The sequence below is a fragment of the Camelus bactrianus genome, chromosome 1, assembly GCF_048773025.1.
Source record: "Camelus bactrianus isolate YW-2024 breed Bactrian camel chromosome 1, ASM4877302v1, whole genome shotgun sequence".
In the NCBI taxonomy this organism is placed as follows: Eukaryota; Metazoa; Chordata; class Mammalia; order Artiodactyla; family Camelidae; genus Camelus; species Camelus bactrianus.
In genome coordinates, this window is record NC_133539.1 from 97847487 (window position 1) to 97874552 (window position 27066).

The 27066-nt window shown below is 40.6% G+C and overlaps 1 protein-coding gene across 2 annotated transcripts in view; it reads left to right on the top strand.

Moving 5' to 3' along the window:
- The window catches only part of WWTR1 (WW domain containing transcription regulator 1), a 124825-nt gene that overhangs the window by 71065 nt on the left and 26694 nt on the right, over positions 1–27066 (top strand). Inside the window, exons 3-4 of one of the 2 annotated variants that reach the window (XM_074369721.1) lie at positions 1846–1982; positions 21399–21500. In XM_074369721.1, the coding sequence (XP_074225822.1) occupies positions 1846–1982; positions 21399–21500 (239 nt within the window). The remainder of the gene's footprint in view (positions 1–1845; positions 1983–21398; positions 21501–27066) is intronic. The other variant, XM_010970398.3, reaches the window with a different exon arrangement.

Sequence of the window (27066 nt, forward strand, 5' to 3'; positions counted from 1 at the left end):
CAAAGGGTTTCTCATCTCTAATTATTTGCTAAAGGGAGTTTACTTAACTCTGATATCCTCCTCATCAATTGGTCCCTCACTCTGAAGGCCTGTGACAAAGTCCCTGAGGCTGGCTATTTGTTTCCACAGGACCAAAAGTGGACAAAAGGATTTTATGAAAGCTTTAAACAGAATTACAATGGTTATACTGAAGGTGGAACTAAGACCACTGTTTCTTTATGCTTAGGCAGTTGATGAAAATATCCAGTTGGGTGTTTACCCCTTATGTTTTCTTAACAAGATTGTCTTAGTTCTTTTATTTTTATTCCTCTCAGTTTATGTTTGATTATTTTTAAAGACCACCGATGACTCCTACACTACGAAACTTAATTTTGCCTTCTTTACCAAGGCTGACTTAAAAAAAAAAAAACACACTCATTTTAAAGGTCTCCTTGGGAAAACATCCAAGTTTTCTCTCGAGGTAATGAACGAGTTCCCTATGGCAACAACTTCCATCCTGGGAGGAAGAAATCTGAAGAACTTTAGCAGTGGCAGAATTCAGATGTGAGGAGGTGGAAGCAAAAGAAAAGACGTAAGACTCCAATGCTAGAGACTGCACTGGTTTAGGATTAAGTCTAAATACTAATAGTGGTTTCCTACATTAAGGATTCAAGGGAAGCCATTGTTATTCAAAAGTAAGGTGTGTTTAACAGAAAGAGCAATCACGCTCCTTTCCCTGTGGATCCAGAAGGGTCTACAGTGTGTGGGGTTGACATGGCCCTTTGGTTTGGGAGAGGCAACCTAGCTACATTCAGCTTCTGCTATCAAAGTTGTCTTTGATACATAAAGAAAGATCTCTGATACAGTTCATAAAGCAGAGTTGTGGCACCAAATGAATACGCTCACCTTTGAAAGAAAAATGTAATAAACTCTCAGAAAAGATAGGGTTTACGGAGTAACCCAGGGTCTATGAGGCACCAGGGATGACTTGTGATGTGGTCTGGAAGGAGGCAGTCAAAGCTGGAGGACCCATCAGTCTTTCTAAGGACACGCTTGAAACTCTGGGCAGAAGCTGATTAAGTCATGATAACAAACGCTGGAAGTTGTCCATGACCAAAAGTCTAATCACATCTTCTCCTCTAGAAACCTTTATGGCTCGGTATCTGGGTTTCTCCATAATCTGGCACTTCCTACACTTACTTCCTGCTACTCTGTTCTCCAGCTACACAGTTGTTCCCCGGCATGGTGGAACAGAAGCTTCTTGAGGGTTTTATTTATTACCTATGTGGAGCTCGGTGTCTTACCCTTAGTAATATGATGTCAGTAAATGTCATGTTTACGAGGTTGGCTTCAGGGCCTATCTTTGGCTGAGGACAGGAGGAAGTGTCCTCATTATGTCAATTACATGAGCCGGGAGAGTGTGGGAGGGCTGGCTGGCCGGAGAGCACGGTCCTGCATTGGGAGAGGAGTTCACACTGTGGTATCTCAGTAACTGGGTGGCCGTGAGCTCTGAGGGGCTGGAGAACATAGGCTCCTCGGGCTGCGGGGAGGTGCGCTGGGGCTTGTCTGTCTCTGGTAAGGCAGAAAACTCTTAAGAGGGTGTTTGCACATAGGGGTAACTGGGATGGCTAGGTCATGGAGTTGTGTTCAGAGAGTCCTCTGCAAAATCCCCAGTGTAGCCCAATTTGAATGGCGGATAAGTGGGCAAGCCAGACCTTGGCTGAAAACAAACAATGTGTCAACCACTTGTAAGCAGATCCTGAGGGAAGAAGAGCCAGCATCATTTAACTGTTGCATTGTTACTGGTGATGGTGATAATGATGATGATGCTGACAATTAAAAAGATAATTGTTTTCCTTCTTTTAGTCACATAGAAAAAATCACCACGTGGCAAGACCCTAGGAAGGCGATGAATCAGCCCCTGAATCATATGAACCTCCACCCAGCTGCCACTACCACACCAGTGCCCCAGAGGGCCATGGCCGTGTCCCAGCCGAATCTCGGTAAGCTTTGACTTGGATAAACAAATGCTCAGCCAAGAGTCTCTGAAGCTCAGAAGCAGCTCTGGTTGCTTCAGTGCCCACACATGCACCCAGATAGCACATCTTCCTCCCTCTTGGCTGTGTCGCCGTTTCACTGCCCTTGCTTCCTTTTCTTGGCCTCTTGGTTATGCGGTTCACGGTACTGCTACTCAGGTTTACAGTGTAACTCCAGCATCCTCTCCAATTGCCTTTAATGGAGTTCTTTGAAAAAATCACTTAGGCCTGTTGTCTTCATCCAGACCAAGGCAGGTAGGGCACTTAGCCCCTTTCTGTGAATTTGGTCCCTGAAGACTGCCAAAGGGTACATTGCTGGCCTCACATCTGACACCTGACACCAGGCTAGGTGTTTTCTTGCCTTATGTCATTCAGTCATCGCAACAACCCTACAAGAAGTGACAGCATGCCCATTTTATAGATGCAGAAACTTTCCCGATGTCCCAACTTTTGGATAGTAGAGCTGGAGTTGGAACTAAAATTGGTCTGATTTTAGACCCTTGGAGAATCTGTGGGTGGCTTCCCCTCATACATGCCCCAGCCTAGGATAGCTCACGTTTCCCTTCATTTTGAATGTTTAAGTATGATTTTCCACACGAGGCGAGATTATTTTCCGCTAATTGCCTTTACCTCAAAAGGAATACAGTTCTGCCCACCAGAGATAATCAGATGTGAATGAACACATTCCAGCCACAGAACCAATCAGCTTTTGTTGTGGCCATTCTCCCCCATCCCCAAAGGCTAAAAATAAGAAGGCCAATTTCAAGGGTTTTTTTTAGAAGGTGGTGCCATTTTCAGATCATGTTTCCATTTAAGATCAGCTATCCAGATACTGCTTTATACACAGAACAGTTAATTTTAGAGAGGGAAAAGAATCTCCTGTTGGATTTTCAGGAATGAACAGGATAAAAATGGAAGCATTTTTCCTAGACACCCTTCGCTTATACTGCGGCTTAGCCACAGCGAGTATGAACTCAAGGAGACCTGAGTCAGCTCCAAGTAAATGTATGGTCTCTTCTTCCAGCAAGTCCAGATCTACCATTTTAAAGCTTGCAGATGTAAAATATATACAAAACAGCAATTGACCTGGGATAACCTCTGTTGTGTTTCATACCTAAAGGGCAGATCAAGGAAAATGGTGCCAGTGCTTCCCATGAGTCATTTTTCCTCAACATATGTGAGCCCAAGTAGAAAGCAGATGTGCGTGTAGTGAAGAAACCACAAATTAAGTAGCGCTAGACTGGTTTCAGGGTTTCTTTAACCATTTACTTTCCATTAAAAAGTCTAAAAATTGGTTATTAAATATTAATGTTTACTTTATAATTGATCACAATTGGAGAAATCTTTCACGGATCTGGCTAAAAACATTCAAACACTTTTTCAAAGGAGTGTGCAAAAAATAAGCCCTCATCTGATGCCCATTCCTCAGTCCCTCATGTGTTGCCTGGAGTCTAGCAGTGATTCCAGTCTAGCAGTGATTCCAGTCACATGTGTATTATATCCACTCTTCCGCACCTTACTTTTCCCGCTTCTCTATCTGTACACACAGAGCTGCCTCATTCTTTTGAAAACCTACCTAATGTTGATATGCTATAATTAGTTTCTTTTAACTAGCCTCCATCTGATGGCTATTTAGGTTGTCACTGGTGTGTTACTAGTGTGCCCAATGCTGGAATAAATATCATTGTTTATTCTCTTTTATGTACTTTCCTTAATTTTAAAAAGTTGTGCAACAGATAAGAAATGGACTAAGTTAAAATAAGGACCTTGAATGCTAAAAACTTAACACTGAAGGCACATGTGAGTCTGTCCCTCTCTCCCCCAAAAAGCCCAGTTGCTGGTAGAGTTGGTAATCTGAAGTCTGAAACAAGTTTACTTGTGGCTGAATAAAATATCTTACTTTCCAGATTTCTAATAAATTGGGACAGTAAATTTCTCAAGACACACATTGTGGGGGTTTTCCAATAATAGGTGAGTATGTGCCCCATTACAAGTGTGTTGCTAGCCTCTCAAGAATCACACGTGTCCGAAGGTTGGAAACACAACGGGGAATGCAAAGTAAGTTTCAAAGTCCAGGGATAATTCACAATATGGTCCTAATAATAAATGATTTGCTCAGAATACTTTATTTCAAATTACAGCTCTGCTTATAGTTTATACTCTGTTATCAATCTCTAAAAATAGAATAGATTCCTTCTACTTTTCTTTTCCTTAAGATTTTGTCTGTGGTATTTTATTTTCATTATTTTAGAAATAATAGGCACACATCTGTGTTTATATTTATTATACCTATGTCATACACACTGGTATATATATAAACATACATAGAAAGTCAATATTTTGAATATGATTCAAAATTTCTTTGTCTTAAAAATATCAATGTCTATTTTACATCACCTGCATTGTTCTTTCCTTTTTACCTTTTGACCAGAGCAGATCCTTCCCCTCCTCCTATTTCTTCTTAAATCTAGAATATTTCAATGTCTTTTCAATGGAATATATCTGACAAAAAAGTAAACTTCACTGATAGGTATGAGTATATGTGAAAATGATGTCAAAATACAGTTAACATTACTGTCAAGTGATAGAATTAGTACCATTTGTAAGCTAGTGTTATGTATTTCTAGAGATGTGAGGTAATCAGTGACATATCAAAATACATTCAACAGTAAATCTTATTTTGCCATTCTTTGTTTTTCTGTAGGTAAGATATGTGAACTTGGGCATCAGACAGTCAGAATGTGAATTCTGGCTCTGCCTATTGGTGACTTAATCGTGCCTCAGTTTCTCCATGTGTAAAATGAGGGTTATTTTTATAGTATGAGGAGATTGTGTGAGTTTATAAGTAAGATATGTAGATCCATGCCTGGCACATAATGAAATATTATCATCATTGTTCTTTGTGGAAAGAAAGATTTTATATTTTATTTAATTATAGGTTGTTAGATTTGAAGACAATTTCATTGTTCATCGTGAAAGCTCTCAAGGGAAAAAAAGATTTTAGTCTGGTTAGAGTACAACGCACTTTAAATTAGGAACACTATTTCTTACTTTCAGTGAAGATAGCGCCCCCTGGTGGGAATGTTTCAATCCGTTTCACCCCTTGCTCCCCTGCATTCCCCAAGAAACTTCTTATCCGTGGATCTCTTATTTTTTTCAGTAGATCTATTCCTGAAATGTGGCCTTTAAGTCAAATGATACTTTAATTAAGAGAGAAGATACCACTTTAAGAGACCAATTAAGAGATCACTTAAAGGCATCCTGGAGTGAGTGACTTTGTGAAGGTCACTTTGTGAGCATACTTTTGTCAAGCTGCCTCAGTATGCAGTGAAAAGCGTCTAGTAGGGTGTCTAAGCTCACTCTCTTTTCAAATGCCGAAGTGAAATGAAATACATGAAATAGACTCGAGGGGGTTATTTCAAACAGCCGTCTCCGGCTTGATCTAATTTTTATCTGAAATTTTTGGTTCTGTATTTACTAAATCAGGTTGTCTGTCAGGTTTCATCCAGTTTGATTCTGTCTGAGCAGCTTGGTCACTTTGGAGTCTGAGTCCCTGGGGATCCCCAGCGAATGGAAGAAGAAAGGAAGGTCTTGGAGACCTTAGATAGTGAAGAGGAGCGCTCAACGCTGGGTGGAAGCTGTGTCACTTGGGGGCTGACAAGTTGTTTGGAACCCTCACTTTTATGTAACACAGTCAAGGGGGAAAGTTATACATGTGAAAGCTGATTTTTTTCATAACACAAACCAGATAGGATCTCATGTCTTTTAAGTAGGTTGTTGGGGTGATAATTACTATTAATACTCACTAAATTTTTTTTGAAGGAGGGGGAGAAAAATGAAACATGAAAAAAAAAAAGACTCTAGTCAGGCCCTGTAATATATAGAACAGTGGGCTTGGGGAAATGGAACCTAAGGAAATCAGTGAGGGTGTTAGGGTGTGAGGGGTTGGGGTCAAGGGCTGGGACCTTTCTGAATAATGGTTAATGGGAAGACTTGGAGTCAGAACTAAGCTCCTCCTGGGTTAGACATTTACTAGTTGTGTTTGTTATTTAACCTGAGTGTCATTTTCCTTCTGTAATATGATGCTAGTGATAGTCCCTTCTCTATAAAAGCTGTTTTGAGCATGTAGGTCGTCCATGCCTTGGTACCTGGCATAGAGAAAGCCCCAAAGAGATGTGTTGCTATGACTGTTATTATTAGCTGGTAGTCTGGTTTTTCTTCACTTTTCTGGGCCCCATGGAGTTGGAAGAAGAGCCTGTGCTGTGTGCCTTAGAAAGCCGTCCTCCTCCTCCTCCTCTTCCTCTTCCCTTGGGAAAACACAACCACAATCCCTGCAGCTTTTAGCCTTTTGACACTTCCACTTACACAATGCAAAAATCATCCTTCACCCCAGCTAGTGATTATGAGAAGATGAAGATCCACACAGTTGTGCCCCGGTTCCTTCAGGGACAGAGGGAATTTGGGAAGAGCAAGGTCACTTCTAGCTCCACTTCCAGAACCTTCTCCCTCTGCAAGGTTTTCCCATTTCTCAGCACACAACTACTCAAATCCTGCAGTAACTTAAAATCTCCCCATATTTTAAAATGGTTTTGCCAAGAGAAAGTGACAGGCCATTTTGCCTTTTTGGTGATAATCCTGGTGATTATAAACCATGGGGGGCCGGGCTCCTGTCATACATTTATGGACCCTCTTTGTTGGAACGAGGCCCCGACCTGGGGTGCCAGCATCCTCCCAGACAGGACAGGAAAAATAAAGATTGTATAACAACTTCACCAGACTGCCAGCCCTAGCCAGTTCAAAAACTTCTGGTAAAGTGCAGCCAGAGTGTATTTTTAATGCTATAGGAATTTTTAAAATATCACACACGCTCACACACACACTTCCCCCTTTGAAGATAAGCCATCCACCAGGCCAGAATCTAAGTCCTCCAGGTCTGTCTTGATCTGTATTTCAAATTATAAACACATGTGTGGTTTTCTTGCTTTCTTTTTTCTTTTCTTTTTTTTTTTGCAGGGTGTGCTTTTCAAGACAAGATGGAAAATCTTGTCTCTGTTCAGTTTGCAAAGTTGGCTCCTTCATCCCTCTGGGAAGTGTACAAAGGCACTTAAAGACATTTTATCAAAAGCAAATAAAATAGCTAAGGGACACTGCAGCCTAGCATTGCTGAAAGTGTGGAGAAAGGTATCCTGAAAGTTTACTGAAAGTCAGATTTATATGTGGACTATCTTAAAAATAACTACTTTTTCCAGTAGTTTTTTCCTAATCAAATTTATGTGGTGAGTTTATGGCAGACACATCTGGCTACTGTGATTTTTCCAGCTCTGATGTTCTCACTACATTTTGAACTTAGGAAATAATAAAAATTTTAGCAAAATAAATGAAATTAAAAGTCATAAATGAATAGAGAAGGTCAAAAAATCCAAAAGATGGTTCTTTAAAAGATCAATAAAACCGACAAACCTCTAGCCAAGCTAACCAAGAAAAAAAAAAAAAAAACAGAAATTATTAATACTGAAAAAGAGTCCATCGCTACAGTAAAAGGATAATAAAGAATATTATGAACACACTATATGCATACGTATTTGTTTACTTAGGTGAAAAGAACTAAAAGACAAAGAAAATTCTTAAAGTATAGACAAAAGACTTGAGTGATATTTCCCAAAGTAAATATACAAATGACCAATAAGCACATGAAGAGTACTTACCATTAGTCGTTAAGAAAGTCCAAATCAGAACAACAATGTGGTATCACTCACATCCACTAACATTGATACATTAAAAAATAAAAGAAATTAGAACCCTTCTTTATTCCTGGTGGGAATGTGAAATAGTGCAGCTGCTTGTGGTTCCTGCTGCATAAATTAGCCTAACGTGCACAAGCACATATACACACAAACCCAAAGACAAACTGAAAAGCCTCCACACTTACGGTGGGGGCAGGTGGGGGTGATGAGGTGTTAGTAAGATTGCTGTGGAAAGTGGTCTTTATGGCAGGGAAGGAAGACTGAGGGAGCCAGAGGGGTTCTGGTTTAAAGGGATCTTTTCTTGATTAACAAAAGAGGGAACAGTTTTCTAAGCGCCGTAGAAAATCAGTGTTATTTTCTTCTTAGATCTAGAGGAATCCATCAGTTGTCAAAATTTGTTCTATTTAATCAGCGTTCTTGAAGACTGCTCTTCTTTGAGGCTTCCCAAAGGAGGCTCATTACAGATCTTTTCTTCTGAGGCTTTTAAGGAATATGTGAAATGGAGGCTGAAAGCAAGTAATTTAATTCTTCTCGGGCAATAAAGTGGGACATAATAGTATATAAAGAGATGAACCCTGTGTTTTCTTGGGTATATTCCATTTATGTTTTTTTTAAAAAATTGAACTGTAGTTGATATATTCCATTTAGCTTAATTTGGATGAATCTCTCATCTGTATCAGTATTCATTCATCTGCATATATTAAGATTACGAGATAAAGACCTATAGATGTTCTTATGTAGAATTTAGACATTTAGGTAGTAAATTGCTTCTTTCATAAGAAATCTCAAGAGCCATGAAAAGTGTTTGGCGCCACAATTTTCCTAAGAAAATACTCTCCAAGGGAAAAAAAGTAAGAAAATATTCTCCAAGATAAAATTCCTAAGTAGTATGCTAGATAAACACTTTGGAAAACTGTACACAAAGATGTGTTGTTTTTAGTGTAGACCCCCTCCAGATAAAATGACTACAATATAAAAATAAGTATATTTGTAACCACTAAAATAGAACCATTGTTATAAGCAATATGTAGCATATGGAAAACTGTTTATCATATCGTTCTAATTTGATAACACAGGCAAAATTGTTAGGCTAGGATTATAATCTTGTTTTTTAAAAAGGACTTTGTTTAGATTTTCTTTTCCCATGAGACGTTGCTCTCCACCTGTGTATTCTGTTTTCAAGTGCTCAGATGCCTCTGGTCATCAGCTGGCTGTAGGAACGACTACAGAACTGTGCTTTAGCACGGTGACTGGAGAATGCCATCATGATAACTGGCAAAAACCCACTCAGAAATCTAGTTTTTAGCTTGAGTTACCTGAAGAGAAAGCCAAGTGTCCTCCCCAACCACTGCTACCACCACCACTGCTACCACCACCACTGCTACCACCACCACCACCACTGCTACCACCACCACGACTACCACTACCACCACTACTACTTCCTCTTCTTCTTTTTCTTCTTCTTCTTGAGGCTAATTTAAAATATCACCTAAGTTTCACGTGTCCAACATAGTGATTCATAATTTTTAAGGATTGTACCCCATTTATAGTTATAAAATACTAGCTTTGTTCCTTGTGCTGTACAGTATATCTTTGCTGCTTATTTATTTCATACATAGTAGTTTGTACCTCTCACTCCCCTCCCCCTTCCTCACTGGTAACCACTGGTTTTCTGTATCTGTGAGTCTGCTTCTTTTTTATACGTTTGTTTTATTTTTTAGATTCCACATATAAGTGATAACATATAATATTTATCTTTCTCTGTCTGACTCATTTCACCAACTTTGAACTGGGGTTTGGCCTGAAATAGACATTTATGGTGACATTGGCACCGGTCATTTTGGCACATGGTGTTAGTGCAAATGTGAGCATTGGGCACATTAAGGATGAAGCCACGTTCCAGAAAATTCTGTCCCCAGTCATACCAACTAAATGTCAAAAACTAGGGGAGACGTTGCAGTTTGGGATCTGGATTATGAAGCGTATTGTCTAAGTTCACAGGGTCAGTGCATAAGCCCACCTTGGACTTCGGTTTGCCGAGAGCTGGCCAAAAAGTCAGGCCTCTGCAGACCTATACCCCTGAAAAATTCCGGAGGGGTGCCCCAAGTCCCAGACTAGAGCTGACCCTTTTAGGAAAGAGTTAAAGGCCAGGTCAAGCTTTTCTTTGGTCCCTTCTTTGTGTGCATGACCTTCATTTACTTATTTATTTTTAATGGAGTCTAATCTCTTCACCATGCTGTGGGCCTCTGCTGAGAGTTTAAAAAATTATTTTTGACAGTTCTAGTCCCATCTGCTGGCTGACTTGCTGTAAGTAGTTAGCCCCCAGAAACTTCCTTGCTGTGGAGAATTTCACTCAGTTAAACTTCTAGGCAGAGGGATTCTGGGAGGGTTTGCCATTCTGCCACTTGTTCTAAATTGATGTGTCGAGTGACATTTGGACACTTTTCTTTGATCTCCTCTTGGGGGTTCCTGGTGATGTTGTCCCCGCCTGTGTGTGACCACCACCTCCCCCACCCTGTGTCAGCTGGAAGATTGATTTCTTCTTCCTTTCTGGGGGTCTAAATTTATTCCCTGAGTGTTTTGCAGTTGCTGGTGGTCAGGGACAGCTGTTCTGCCACGCTTGACGCTGAATAATTCTCCGTGATGAAGTCAGCAAAATAATAGTATAAGAGAAGCCAGGAAAACGAGAGCCTTCATAGTCTTTTCTTATTAAGTGCCCTGAAGAGAGGACGATCACCCTCCTCTCCCTGGTTTAAAAAAAAAAAAAGGCAGGAAAAAATAAAATCCTTAAACATATTTGAGGCAGCAAGATTCAAGAATATTTCTTCTCCCCATAGTATATAATTACCATTTGGTCATTGTAGAAAATGCTGATCAGCAAAAAATGAGAAAACAGAAAACATTGTGATCTGACCACTCAGAATCACACGAACATTGACACTGTCTCGTATTTTTGTCATTTTTCCAATACAAATGTAAACAAAAAAGGTCAGAGAATTCTCTATGTTCTTTTTTGTAGCCTGCTTTTTTCACTTAATATATCACAAGCCTCTTCACATTTCAATCAATATTTTTGATTAGCTCTTTTTATTGGAAAAGTAACACAGACATGGCAAAATATTCAAACAGTTGTAAAAAGTAGTCGTGAGAAGTAAGTCTCCTTTACATAGGAACCCCCCCAGTCCTTCTCTCCTACCCCGGGAAACCTCTACTACCAGTTTCCTCAGTGCAGTCGTCCCTCATCCCCTGTTACCATGAGGGATTGATTCCAGGACCCCTGCAGATACCAAAATCAGAGGATGCTCAAGTCCCTTACGTAAAATGGCATAGTACAGTCCGCCCTTGGTATCCACACCCTCGTGTTCTGCACCCACAGACTGGATTTCAATCCATGATTGGTTGAATTCCAGGATGAGGAACCCGCAGATACAGAGGGCAGTCTGTATTCTAGAAATATTCTACATACATATGCATCCTTGGATGTATGTGCCTTTTTAAAACTAAACATATCTTAGAGAGCTTTCTAAATTAGTACTTATACATGTGTTTATTCTTTGTTAGCAGTAAATAATATTCCACTCTACTGATGTACCATACTTTATTCAGTCTGTCCCTGTGCTGGAAATTTAGGTTCTTCACTGATTGTTTCCTATTATTATTATTAAACAGCGCTACAAGGTGCATCCCTGTATATAAATTCTTGTGCCGTATGCTGTTTATGTAGAGGATAATTTTGAGGAATTCCTGGGTCAAAGGTTATGTGTATTTAAAGTTTTAATAGATGTTCCACTTCCCTCCAAAAAGATTATACCAATTTACACTGCTCCCAACAATGTAACATTCTTTCCCCCTATTAGGGCCAGTAATGTTTATTACCAAACTTTTTAGCCTTTATAATTCTGATAGGTACATATTAGATTGTCATTGTTTAATTTGTGTATATATATATATATGCGTGTGTGTGTGTGTGTGTGTGTCTAAGTTATGAATGGACTTGGGCATATTTCTGCTAATGCACCATCATGTTGTGCTAATGGCTGTACAATATTCCATTGTGTGACTCCACCATAATTTATTTAACCAGTTCTTCTATTGAGAGACATATAGAATGCTTCTATTTTTTCTTATTATGAATTATGTTGCAGTAAATACTCTTTTTTTTTTTTTTAATGGAGATACTGGGGATTGGATCTAGGACCTCGTACATGCTAAGCATGCACTCTACTACTGAGCTATTACCCTCCAGTAAATATTCTTGTACATAAATTTTTGTGCCTTCCTTTAATTTCCTCATTTTTCCAGTTTCTTTGGACTGTTTATTTGTTAGGAAAGTATAAGAATTCCTTAAAAATACAATTCTGACATGGTTTGATTTTATAGAACTAATTAAGTAAGTGTCTTCAGATCACTCAGTGTGTTGGGGAGGATTTGTTTGAGGTCTACTTTCCTTTACAAAAAAATGATTTAAGGTTGCCCCAAAAAGTGTACTTTCAGCCAGGCACTGAGCTTTCCTACTTGCTCTGTTTCTCAGCTTGCCTATCCATATGTTTCCAACTAAAGCCATAAATGGAAGCTTCATTTGAAGTTTGCTTCCCAGTACATGTCATGCATTTCATTCCATATTATTTTCGTCCTTTTCCTTTCCAGGACTGTATTTCTCAGACACCAGTGAAGAGTGAGTTGTGAGTTTTCAGTTTTGCCAAGAGTTAAATATTTGCAGAGATGGAAAAAAAATAAAGTAAAAAAAAAAATTACTGTGGATGATTTAGTCCTGGCTCACCAGACTTTCACTTAGCTGTTTCAAAGCTCACACTTAAAATATCAAGAAAAATATTCAGTTTCCATTCTTATCAATTGCCATAATGCCTGAATTAATTAGAATGCAACTGTAATTTCTCCTCACATGGAACTGGCTCATCCCGTCCTAGCACAATGAGTTCTCAGGGGAGCTGCAGATGGAAGGTTTCTGGACTCTCTGCCTCTGCTGTATATATTGTTTTTCTCTTGTGACTGCCTGAAACACTGCAAACAAGGGATTCTCCTCCAGAGACTCCACTGCTCCCATCTAAACATTTGTTATTTGTTGTCTTCTTGTCTGTCTCTGCTCCAGTTTTAAGCACAATACTTTTTCCCTTGTCATTTGAGGGAATCTTAGACACAAACTATATTAAAATAGGATGGCTTTGGCTTGAGACATTGAAACATGCTTCCCTGTATATGTTCCTTGCATTTTCGAGTTGCTTCTCCAGCCTCGACTCTGCCCTTCTTAACTTGTCCAGTTTTCCTTCTATCAGGAAAGCCAATGTGGAACAGTTTCTTCAGCTCTGACCCGGGGAAGTGAGGGCCTTTCACTACAGGGTCTCAAGCTTTACAGTCAACTAACTCTCTTGGACCCCAGCTTCCCCCCGAGAAAACCTGTAATTCTTTAGTCCAGTATCTTCTTGTCGGGCACAGTTGTCCTGAGCTGTTTATTCTGAAAGACCAGCGCCATAGAGCATCTCTTTGTCCTGTCTTTCCAGGCTCTCTATTTTTTGAAAATGAGATTTTTTTTCTCTTCTCTAAAAAAATTGAGATAAAATTGACAGAAACATTATATTATAGTTTTCAGGTGTATAGCACAGTGATTTGATATATGTATATATTGTGCAATGATCATGGCAATAAATCTAATTAACATTCATAACCACACATAGTTTTTTTTTAATGTATCAACTGAAAAAAAAAAACAACCACACACACGACCTAAAAGGTAAAAATTATGTTTTATTCAAGGACCTTACTGAGGACTATAGCCTGGGAGGCAGCCTCTCAGATAGCTCTGAGGAACTGTTCCAAAGAGGGAAGGGAAGAGACAGAATATGTAAGAATTTTTGCTGAAAAAAAAAATATAGTCAAACATCAAAAGTTACTGCTAATCACAAAAAAATAGACATCACAAGATTTTAGTGCTTTTCTATGTATGGGAAGATACAAGAGTCTGGTCTCATTAAAGTTATTCTTTTGACATATATCTTTATTATCCCAGGCCAGTATCCTGTTTTTCTCCATCCTGTGTTCTCCTCAGGGCTCACTGTCCAGGCTGCTGCAATGGTTGATGGTTTGAGGGCTGGCAACATTCATTGTTTACTGAAATGGCAGACATCATTTTTTTGCCCACAAGTAACAGTTGGAGTCAGGAGTGGAAGGAAGTAGAGAGGCTAGGGGGAATGGTGCGTGTGAGGTATCAGAATCACACGGCCCCTGTTACAACTAGGGTTCTCTCCCTCCAAACTCCTCCAAACAATAGTTCTCAAAGCCATTGTGTAGTAGTGGTTTCCTCCAAGAGAAATAATGTCACAGCCCAGCGGCACGTATACAACGCAGTTTGTCTGGACTCTGCCAGACTGAGAATTTTCAGTCTCCAGGGAGCTTAGGGTGTGTTTAGGGGAAGCTTTTTCTTTGTTGTTGTTGTGCTTTTTTTTTTTTTTTAAATATGTTATCTTTTATTTGGGAATAATCTAAAACTTACAGAAGAGTCTCACGGAGAGTACAAGCGATGCCCATGTGCTCTTTGCCCAGATTTGCCTTTGTTAATTCTTTATGATTTGCCTCACTTGGTTATCTCTTTCTCTGTATGAAGATGTATCTCTTTTCTTTCTTTCTTTCTTTCTTTCTTTCTTTCTTTCTTTCTTTCTTTCTTTCTTTCTTCCTTCCTTCCTTCCTTCCTTCCTTCCTTCCTTTCTTCCTTCCTTTCTTCCTTCCTTCCTTTCTTCCTTCCTTTCTTTCTTCCTTCCTTTCTTCCTTCCTTTCTTCCTTCCTTTCTTCCTTCCTTTCTTTCTTCCTTTCTTTCTTTCTTTCTTTCTTTCTTTCTTTCTTTCTTTCTTTCTCTCTCTCTTTCTTTCTCTCTCTCTTTCTTTCTCTCTCTTCCTTCCTTCCTTCCTTCCTTCCTTCCTTCCTTCCTTCCTTCCTTCCTTTCTTTTCTTCCTTCCTTCCTTCCTTCCTTCCTTCCTTTCTTTTCTTCCTTTCTTCTTTCTTTCTTTCTTCTTTCTTTCTTTCTTTCTTTCTTTCTTTCTTTCTTTCTTTCTTTCTTTCTTTCTTTCTTTCTTTCTTTCTTTCTTTCTTTCTTTCTTTCTTTCTTTCTTTTCTTTCTTTTCTTTCTTTCTTTTCTTTCTTTTCTTTCTTTTCTTTCTTTCTTTTCCTGAACTCTTCAGGAGTAAGTTGGAGACATCATGCCCTCTTACCCCTGAATGCTTCAGATTGTGTTTTCTAAAAGGACATATTCTGACATCAGCACAGCGCAGGCACCCTTTGTGTTACTGTGCTCTTTATTGCTCTTCGAAGACATGCTTTTTTTTTTTTATACAAATTGATGGTTTGTGGCAACCTTGTGTCACACAAACCTGTCAGTGCATTTCCCCAACAGCATTTGTTCTCTCTGCGTCACAAATTGGTAATTCTCCCAGTAGTTCAAACTTTTTCATTATTATTGTATTTGTTATTGTGATCTGTGATCAGTGTACTTTGACTGCTGTTGCAGAAAGATTAAGATTCACTGAAGGCTCAGATGAGAGCGTTTTTTTTAATAATAAAGTATTTTTATTAAGGTATGTACATTTTTTAAAGACATACTGCTATTGCATTTATCTATACATACATATATCTAATATAACCTAATAGACTGCATTATAGTATAAGCATAACGTTTATATGCACTGAGAAACCAAAAATTGCATGTGACTTGCTTTATTGCAGTGGTCTGGACCTGAACCCTCAATATTTCCACGACATGCCTGGATAGTATCAAAATCAGGAAACTTAACATTGATACAATAATGCTTTTTAATCCACAGTCCATATTTAAAATTTCTTCATGTGCTGCAGTAATGTCCTTTACAGCCGTTTTGGTTTCTGGTCTAGGATCTATTGAGGATCATGCATTGCATTTAGTTATCCTGTCTCCTTGATCTCTTTTTATCTGGAATGATTTCTCAGCCCTCGTGTTTCTGGACCTTGACATTTTTGAAGAGGATAGGCCATTTATTTTGAAGCTTGATTTTTTAAATGTGGATTTGTCTACTGTTTCCTCATGGTTTAGATGTAGGTTATACATTTTGTGCAGACGTTCTGCAGAAGTGATGTGTTCTTACTGCATCCTGTCAGGAGACACGTGATGTCAGTCTGTCCCAGAACAGGTGATGTGGGAGGAGGCAGAGTTTGCTTGGATCAGCCGGCTCCTCTAGTGAGTGTGTTCTCATTAAGACAGTGCAGTGTGAGGAAAATGGTCCACCAGGTCTCTCTGTAAGGTGTGACCTCAGGCCGTGTAAACCTTTCTCCTTCCTTGGGATGATGCACAAGGATGCTCACCTTAAGCTTCACAGAACACTGTCTAATTCATAAATAGCACAAGATCAGTGTCACTGTACATACAGAGACCGAGTTTTAAAATGAAACTGATGCTTCTATACATTTGTTCTACTATTGCCTCCTCCAAAACACACAGTTCAAAAGGATACATATAAATAATTGACTTAAGTTGGGGTAGAGAGAGACTGTGGCTGAGAAAATAATAAAGCCAGGGAGAAAAATGCATACTGTAGGCCTCGTGTGGTTGTGGATTTGATTTTGAGACTTGGGGGGGCTAGTGCAGAGAGGCGGTACGTTCAGTTATGTAAGTCAAAGCATGCATGAGGGAAAGGCCCACCTGGTGTGGAGGAGAAACAAAGTTTTTCCAAGTATAGATGCCTAAGAGGTAATTTTCCTACGAATTCGCTGTATGTGATCTAGACGCTGTGATGAAAGTCTCCCAACTGTGAACACCAGGAGTTTTAGAGAGAGGTTTTCTCTCACCTCCCCAGACACTGGGCGGTGGCATGATCTCAGAGCACCAGCCAGGTATGGCTGCAGACCACACGGCCACACCACCCACCTAGTTGGACTCAAGGACACAATTTAGAAAATCCCAAGTTGGAGCCTTTTGTTGTATGTGTTGTTTGGTTTTTGTTTTTAAAAACAGAACCCCCTTGGCATGCCCTCCCAAATGAAGTTTAGAGGTGTAGGTGTTGGTTTTACTTTGCTTGGGACCAGAATCTCCTTTTGTAAGTCTTTAAAAGCAGAGCCACCTCTTACCTCCATCCCAAAGCTCATTCCTTTCTTCCCCAGAGATGACTCTGAACCACCTCACAGGGCTGAGAGAACAGCCCAGAGACCTGGGTCCCGAAGTGTGTACCCCCAGAACTTCTCCATCTCTGGATGCCTTTGGAATTTTTTATTTTACCATAGTGTATGAAATACTCTGAGCCCAAAGGGAATTTCTGTCACTTTGGAATAGAGGCCAACTACACTGCTCACCACAGCCATGATGCCCCATATGTCCTGATCCCTGCCCCTCACCCTGTGCCCATCAGCCATGTGGGCCACCCTGTTTTGCTCAAGGACTCCAAGTCCATGGGTCAGGCACCTACCCACCTCAGGACCTTTGCACTTGCTGTCCCTGAGCGTAGAATGTCCCCCACTCTGATTTCTGCACTTCATTCAGATGTCTTTATTTATTTACTTTTATTTATATATTTTTAGAATTGAAGTATAGTTGATTTACAGGGTTTTGTTATTTTCAGACATATAGCATAGTGATTCAGTTATATATATATATATATTCTTTTTCATTGTGGGTTATTACAAGTTATTGAATATAGTTCCCTAGGCTATATAGTGGGTCCTCGTTGTTTATCCATTCAGATGTTTTTAGGTCACACATTACCTCCTCAGAAAGGACTTCCTTCTGTGCCTAAAATAGTTCCACATTTGTTCAAGCCCTTATCACTAGAATTACACTATATAATTGCTGTTGTCTGTCTCCCCACTAGACTGTAATCTCCTGAAGGGCCAGGACCTTTCCATCTTGTTCATCTGTATCTCTAGTACCTAGAAACAGTGCCTTGCACCTGCTTGGGGCTTAGCAGGTATTCAGTGAGTGAATATTTAAGTGAACCATAGAACACTGGAAAAAAGAAAATCATCTATAGTCCCACCATCCATACACCACCACTATGAGTATTTTAATACATTTTTATTTCAAAGGTAATTAACCTTTTGAGGTCACTAGAAATTCTATAAGATCCAGGGGTACAGTCCTCAAAATGCATAAAAGCGATGCGGAGGGTATAGCTCAAGTGGCAGAGTGTATGCTTAGCATGCATGAGGTCCTGGGTTCCATCCCCAGTACTTTCTCTAAAAATAAATAAACAGACAAATAAATATAAATTTTAAAAATAAATTACTTCCTCCTCCCCCAAAAAATAAATAAAAAAATGAAAAAACAAAAAAATTTTTAAATGCATATAAGCACACATTTCCTAAATCTGACACAATTTCATCAGATTTATTATTCCCTGCCACCCCTGGTTAAATTCTTCTTTTACTGAGTACCGCTGTCCCGATGCAAAACACCCACATTAGATTACTGTATTATCTCTGCTAATCTGATTGCTGTAGAATGGCTCTTGAATGTATTTCTGTGATTCCTTGTGAAGCTAATCATTCTTCCACGTTTGATTACTAAATGCGGGTTCTCTTTCATAAATCGTTCAAGTCCTCTGACTGTCTCTTGGAGTGTCCATTGTATGAGCGCTTTAAATAATGAAAATGTTTATTAAAATGGCATGTAACAAAAAGGAAACAGATTAAGAGCTTGCGGCCCACACGGGCAACGTCTTCCCGCGTCTTGTGGACACAGCTGTGGACTCATTTTCTGGTCTTGAGCTTGGGTTGCCACACTGTGAACCTGGAGTAGTTTTAAAATCATTCAGGAAAGCTCACCAATAAAAAGCTACAATAAACTCTCTCCTGACTAATGAAAATAAATGCATGAATCAGAGTTTCCATTTCCTGCTGGGATAAAAGTCTACCTATTGTCTGAAGATAATAAAACAAGAAGAGTTTTGCTTTTGCTGCTGCGGCCAGGCCATGGAGTTAATAAATTCAAAGACACAAAGATGACTTTGTGAAGCAGCACAGCGAAGCACCCAATTTCCTCTTTTTTCCGAGTTGGGTCATTTTTTGCCTAAATTCACTGGCTTCATAGATGTGCTTCCTGCCTGGCCACTTTTGATAAATCTTGAGATATCCCAGAAATCAGTTGGAATCTGAGCAGCACAGTTTGGTGCTGCTTTAGATGAAGGAAATATGGTTTCTTTACAGCACAAGGATCCGGAAGAAATGAACATGCCAGAAAGATGTGACTTTTTTTTCTAGCGTGTTCTGGATATATTAAAATGGTGAATATGGATGTTTAAATCCTTTAAATGCCAATAAAATATACGTTGTAGGTAATGCATTTGCTAGGAAAACATAAAAAACCAGTGTTGCGGGCATTTCCATCTTTCTACCTAGAAGATCAGGGTTGCCTGGGTGCTTGCACCCTGGTTTGTTGATGAGATTACTGTTGGGCAGACAGGAGAGCAAGTAGGAAAATCATTTGCTGGTGCAAAACATTCAGGGTTTCCTGTGATATAAATGCAGCTGGGGTTACAAGTCTAAAACCAGAAGAGCCTGGAGCATCTGGAAAACCTAAGGCTCACTTGTCAAGTTTTAGGGGCACCTGGAAGTGATTTCAAGGTCTGAAGCCAGGGAAGTGTGGCCGGAGCACACGGACCCCAGAGCTCTGTGCCTTATCAACTGAGCCGGACAAGAAGTGTCCTTATAATTACTCTCACCCAGAATTGAAATAAAGGGCTCAGTGTGAAGTTGGGACAGTGCAACTTCTTGGTTTAATACTTTACAGATTTTTGGAACTGAATGCACCCTGCAGTGAAAAGCTGCTTTTTTTTTTTTTTTTTTTTTTTTTTTTGCTGACCTTGTTGGACGGCTAATACTGTTTCTGGGAAATAAGAGAAACAAGCGGCTCATTGTTGGCAGGAGCTGAGAGAGACCCAAGAAGGGCGAGAGACGTGTCTGCAGCCCTTTTTTCCCCTTCATTGTATCGTGACGGGGTCCAGGCTGGTCGGTGGCTGGGTTTTCCTTCTTACCTCTGTAGACATGTGTTTCCCATCAGACAGGGCTGCAGACACCTGTGTGACACATTGGCCAGTCCACATGAGTTAAGCCGTGTACGGCCCATAAACAGAGGAAAAGACCCGCAGCTACACCCAGACACTCTTGATGCTGAAATATTTTTGAAGCTTCATGGGGCTGGGGCCACACAGATGTCAGAAATGATTCACACCTGTATGTTTTGGCTCCACTCCGTTGCATATCATTATGTCCCCAAAGCCGCTGTGGCCAGAAGGGCTAGTAATGCCCAATGGTGGGACCTGTTTTCGTGTAAACCTTCCTGAATTATGGAAAATAACGCTTCAAAGTTGTTTTTTTTTTTTTTTTTTTTTTGAAGGACTGAAGAAGAAAGCCCTACACCATTTTCTCTAAAACCAGATCACACAATATAGGGTGTCATCGTAACATGTGATTTGCGTTGATTTTATAAGGAAAATATTTTATAAGGAACAAAGAAATAATGAGATTATTTTAGAAGGAAATAATGAGATTAGTCTACGTTATTCATGAAATAGGGAAAAGGAAACACTTCTCATCCTTGTCACCAGATTTAACTCGGTAAATATTTTTCGACTGCAGGACAGGGAGAGCCGGGATTAGTGGTCAGCACAGCCGACGCCGGCCAGCCGTGCATCCAGCACATTCCCTGGGCTTCCTGGGTTTGTCCCAGTCTATGCTTGTGATTTGTGCTGAGTCACTGAACCTTCCAAGTTTCTTCATCTCAAAAATGAGTGAATTGGCCTAAGTCATTGGTTTTAAATTGTGTCCCAAGGCCCCACGCCAGGGTTTCAGGGGTTTGTGAGCAGAAGCTAAGCTTTAGTTAGTATCCAGTCTCCAAGAGCTGTTTCTGTTCCACATATTTTAAAACTTTGTTCAATATTTTGACACAAGAGTTGGGAAACGCCTGTAGGGAAAGCAGAATGAAAGCCAGACCGAGAGAATTGAGAGAAGACAGTCGAAGGGGCTGCCCTCTGTGCTCAGTGACCCATGGACACCAGCACAGGCCCCAGGGTGCTGTGAATGACCCCTCCCCGCACTTGTGGGTTGTCTCTGTTTCATGCCACATATCAGGCTCTGGTGAAAGATCCTGCTGCTGGAGAACCCTGGTCGAAATGGACTAAGCCCCTTCCAGCCTGAACTTCTATAGTGATGCTTCATAGTAGGGTAAATACACAGCCGCAGCTGTGATGAGGGTGGTGGGGTGTGTAAACCACTGACAATAAAACAGAAGGATGCAGGGGTCTTGAACAGGGAATATGCTCTGGAAGTAAAGAGAACACAGCAGCAAAAATCAAGTATTCATTAAATATTCACGTGTAAGATTATGGGAGTAATGATTAAAATGCATCCTGAAGAGGAAGAGAGTTGTCTGTGTGTTGGGAGATGAGGGATTTCCATTTCGTTCTGATTTTTCTTCTTTATTTTGCTTCTTAAAAAAGAAAGTCTATGATGATGATCTTATATATTAAAATGATATTTTACTACCAATTTTTGACCCATAAACCCTGAAGCTTAGCTCAGGGAGAATGTATTTTGTGTCTACTATGTGTATCAGCAAGTCAAATCAGATTTGAAATGCGCTAAATAATTTTTGTTCTTGTTCTATGTTTAGAAGGAAGATCCATATCGTTGGGGTTGGATCCGAAGGGCTGGGGGAGACTTGGCTCCTTCTCAGGTCTTATTTATAAAGAGCACACATCCAGCCTTCAGGAAGGTGAGAGTTCAGATCACAGGAAGAGAACAGTTCGGTGTTTCTTAAAAGAGCTTCTGTTCAGTGTGTATGGCTCCACCCAGAATCTGGGTTGCAAACTAAACCAAGTGCATGTTTACGAATGATGCAATGCAATGTCATAAATAGTGCTTGATTTCCTTAAAAAGTTACAGCGTAAGTGCAGGAGTAATATTCCTTCTCCAATTATCAAGTAGTATGGGTGCAAAAGAACCAGCAGTTCTAGTTATCACCCCTGGTTATAACTAGTTATCACCCCTGGAGGACAGGCATGCTGAGAGCTCATCTGGACAGCCTGGCTGTGGTTCTGATTATCAGAGGTTATTTAATACTGGCTCTGGTTCTCTTTGTAAGGGAACTCATTAGGGTGGAAATAGGAAACATGGGTTCTGCTGCCATGAGTTAGGTCTGGGGATGTGGACGGTCACAGGCTTAGGGTGATCAGCCACCCCGTTTGCCCGGGTCTCTCCCAGATCTAGCCCTGAAAGTCCCGTGTCCCAGGAAACCTCTGAGTTAAACCAGGACAGTTGGCCACCCTCTGTGATGGACCTCTTTCAGCATTTGTGGAGAGGAGACAGAGAACGGACTGGTCAGTAAGCCTCCAGCTGTATCCGTCTGTGATGCGGGGGCACTTGTGTTGCCCTCATGGGTGCTTAGGTCTCTAGAAGGTGTTTCTGATGAAATTTATATAAATGTATTAGTCCAGACATCAAACTGAGTTAAATACCTGTTCCACCTGGGGGGAAGAAGTTTCCCACACACCAGATCAAGTGTATTACCCAAGGTGTGTCTTCGAATGTTGCATTTTCCCCTATTTTGAGCAAACTGCAACCAGATTTTCAAAACAAATCAGCCTCTTCAAAGGTCTTCCTCTCAGGCGATGATGCTAGATGGATTCTTTGGAACACTTAATGTTGTTTTATCATAGAAGCTGGTAAAGAAAAAAAAAAACAAGCTAAACTAAAACAGAGGTTATTTTTAATACATAGAACTGAATTGACAAGATTCTGCTTATCACCTGTGAAAACTGATATACAAGTTAAACATCTTTGAAATTTTCCTGTTAAATCACCATGTGCTTATGGAGAATTTCAGCAGATATCCTGGCAGTCTTTTATGACTCTTGCTTTCCCTATGTTTTGTTTTGGTGTGTTCTTCTGTTACTTTACGTCTTGAACAGCAGTGAGTAATTCTAGGCACATGAAACCACTTCAGCATCCACAGGCTGCCTGTTTCCTTCTCTGACTCCATGTCCTGCATAGCTACTTAGTTGACTTTTAAGAGCTTAGCACATAATAGGAGCTTTTTAAATGTTAATTCATTTTCAATTCGATTCATAATTGAATACTGCCAAGACATCTGCTGAGATGCAATGGACCAGCATTTCCTAGTATTTCTTCCTCAGGAGAATACTAGTCTTCCAAGTTTGAGAAGGGCTGCATTTTATATCTCCCTCTTGGAGAGTCTCACTGTCTGTTAGTATATTAAAGGCTCTGGGAAATCGTGCAATAAAATAAATTCTTTTAACTTTGTTTAACTCAATATTTCCCAATCTTAATGGACCATGGAACACCAGAAGCAGCTATTACAATATTTTTAAATTTTAGCTTAATATCTATTTGCTTCCATGGAACACACCTAGACTGTTTTCTTTTGAATATTTATCCATTTTTATATACTGTATAACATTTATTCATTTTTATATACCCTATAAAAACTAATTAATAGTGAGTATTGAAGAGACAGTGCCCAGCACACTTCTTGGTATTTATTGCTACACACACACACACACGGCACATATACACACATTACACACCCACATATACATGTACATATATTTTTTGAACTGTTTTAGATTTACAGAAAAATTGAATTGAGTCCCCATTTACCAAACGTCTTGTTGTATTAACACCTTACACTGTGTGCTATACCCATTATCATAAATGAACCCATATCGATACATTATTAATAACACTCACCCACGCTTGATCCCGATTTCCTTAGTGTTTCACCTAATGTCCTTTTCTGTTCCAGGGTGCCCTGCAGAAGACCTCAGTACCTCTACTTGTCATGTCTCCTTAAGCTCTTCTTGGCTGTGGTGGTTTCTGAGACGCTCCTTGTGTTTGATGCCCTTGATAGTTTGGAGGCTGAGGAATTTTGTAGGATTCCCTTCTACTGGAATTTGTCTGATGTTCTTCTCTGACTGGGATGATGGGTCTTAGGGAGGAAGATCACAGAGGTGAAGAGCCATTTGTGTCATCTCCACGGTGACTTACCCCTGTTGATGCTGACTTTGATCACTGGGCTGGTGTACGAGATTCCTCCCCTGTGAAGCTCCTCCCCGCCGCCCCATCCAGTGCTCTTCTCTGTGGGAGGAGACACTATGTACCATCCACGCTTCAGGAGTGGGGATTTCCTCCCTCCCCTTGAGGACAGTGTATCTACGTTAAATTATTTGGAATTTATCTGTACAGATCTGTCTCTTCTCCTGCCATTTATTTTTTATTCAACCATTTGTTTGTATGAGTGTGGACTCATGGATGTTATGTTGCTTAAACTAATGAATCATAGTCAGTAGCACGTGAAGCTTTCTCCTTTATTGGCAGAGGAGAAGCACGGTTGGGGGAGGGGTCCTGGTGGTGGAAGGGGTCATGGCGTGCTTGGGGAGGCCTGCCTCACTCATCGCATGGAATTGTGCCTCTGACATGCTGAGAAAACCGCATATTTTGTAAAGTTCAACTCAAACAGCCAGGCATAGAGATCCCTCAGCAGAGAAGTTTGTTGTCAAGAGGAGAAAGGAGGCTGAGAATAAGACAAGAAGTGCGTCACTAGCAACAGGTATTCCTCTTTGGCCTTTCCAGACTCACGTGTGCATCGGGGAGAAGGATTTGAAAGGAATAACTAATTTCTGTGTCTTTCTAGGGCTTAGGTGTGGCTTCGAGCCATTGGCACGCTGGTTGTCCTTTCCATAATCTGCTCAGAGCCAGCCCCATGCAGGCCCGAGACGGGTTTTGTAGTTAAGCTTAATCTTAGGGTTTTGTTTTCTTCACTTGGCATATTGTGTGTGTGTGCGTGTGTGTGTGTGTAACCAAAGTCTATTTTAGAAACGAAGGAAGCAAGCCCAGGACACAGAAAATAAAGCCACTGAACCTCTCCGAGGCCAGAAAGACGTTTGTCAAACATTCCAGGAGGCCCGCTGAGCAGCCTGATTCCCTGGCCTCCCTCCTCGTCTGCCGCTCCTGGCTCGGGGAAGCTGCCAAAGCACTTTGTCTAGGAGCTGTCGCTCTCTGTTTCTGGTGCTGCAAAAGGCAAAAGTTCAGGAGTGAAGTCTCTACCTTTTCCACATCTGCTTCTTATACAACAAATGATGTGCGGGCTGAGAACCGAGTCCAGGGACCTTCCTGGCCCTGAGCCTACCTGTGGGGCTTATGTGACTGAGTGTGTTGCTGGAACAGGTCAGAGGGAGCCTCAGTGTCCGGGCAGCATTAACCACAGGGTTATGGGTAGTCACCGCCTCTGCCACACCCCATTCCCAGGTTGACTGTTAACTTCACCAAGGACACCATCATTAAATCAAAAGAGTGTTCGTATCTCAGACGCTGTGGAGTTGGTCTTTCTTGGTGTCTTCTTAATATTGAATAATAGCAGGGAAACATTTCTGGTCACACATCCACAGAGCGTGGGTATGCTGATTTCCAAACACAGAAGAGAAAGCCAATGATTGAAGAAGGGGGAAAAAAGAAAAAGAAAAAGGAAAGGAGAAGAAAACAATGAAAAAGATAAACATGGATTTAAATGTAAATTCTGACTCTCTTGGAAGGAAAAAAAAAAGAGAAGTCTCTGCCTTAGTTTTGATGCATTCCTGCTTCAATGAAGAAATCTTCTGTTTGGGTTATTCCTTTCTGTGGGGACTGGCGAAAGTCAAGAACTGACGAGGTCTTTAGCCTTTCTGAGACATTTAATGGCTGTCTGCCCTTAACTAGTTTGGTCTGGATACTGCATTTGAGATACTCTGCCTTTTTTTTTTTTTTTAACTGAACTATTCTCTCCCTAAAATGTTCTGGATTATTATCCCGAGGAGTTTTCTGTTTTTTGCAAGTTGAGATGTGTTCCCTCCTTGTGCTCTCCTGAGGACCTCCTCTCTGTTTCTCTCTGTCTCCGGCCTCCTCTGCCCCTTTATCTCTGAGTAGCGACAAAAGCAGTGATTTTGCAGAACTTCAACCATCAGTGAAGTTCATGAGACTCACCCTATAGAAGGGCTGATGACAGTTTGAGATAAAACAGCTAGAGGAGGCAGAGCGGCAGGTGTGGTCACGGGCACCTGGAGTGAGTCAGGACACGGGGCTTCTAGGCTCTGGACCTCTTTATGCCCCCGACCAAATTCACTGTTGGTCTGGGTGTCGGTTCCTCACCTCCACAAGGAGGAGGAGTTACACCAGGTAGGCTCTGAACTTTAACAATCTTCACTATATTCTAGGCCTTATTCGTTGTTTTTCAAATAATTTTGGAGTTAATTCTTTTCACTTCACCAAGAAAATACTGAGTTTGATGCCTACATGGCCATGTTTTCGTTTTATGTTTTCCTTTTATATTTTTATGTTTTACATCAATAACAAATGCTGACAGAAAAACTTCAAACAGTCCAGAAGAGGAAAAGGAAAAGATCTCCTCCCACCCCTGACACCCCGTTTCCTCTTCAGAGGCACCCACTGTTAGAAGTTCCTTGTGTACTTTTCTAGAGAGATTTGTTGTATATGTGTATGTATAATAATGTGTACCCCCCACCCCGCAACCCCCACCTCAGCTTTTCCAATTACAAATAGTAGCATGCTAAGACAGACACTTCTGTTCCTTGGATTTTTTTCCCCCTTTCCGAACGTTGTTTCTTAGTGGTTGTTCCATACAAGCACCTACAGGGCTTCTTCATTCTTTGGAATAGTTACGCAAAATTCCTCTGAATGAAGGAACCATGATCTCTGATTGGTGCATGCTGTTTTCTGTCTTTTGTTGTTATAGACAACACTGCGGTGAATATTCCCATACAGACGTCTCTGTTGGTGTGTGTGCTTTACTTTGAAAACAAAGCCATTGTCTGAGTCCTACTCTTTTCCAGTCTCTACAGTTAATAGTGGGAGATGGTTAGTCTGAGTTTAGTCTCAATGGTCAAATCTAAATTAAGTGGAAGAAAGCAGCATGTTCCCCATTCCCTGCTATGGACGGTCTCCTTAAGGGCTGCTGGTGGTGTAAAAACCAGCAAGGGTGTGGTTTCGGAAGAGATCTTCTCCGAGTCTGAAGCTCTCCCTGATAAGGATGCAGACCTCTATAAAATGTGCCGAGCGGTATCTGGATGATGGGTGGAATTGAGCCAACAGAGCCCCTGTGAGCAAACAGACAGGGCTGTTTTCCCAAGGCATGGAAGACGGTCCCCATCCAATTAATTTTTCATGTCAGTAAGTTCCAGACCTGAGTCAATTTTAATACTTTTCAAAGTATCTGAGTTATAAAAATTAACAGAGTTAATAACCTCTGAAATGTTAACAGAAATAATCAA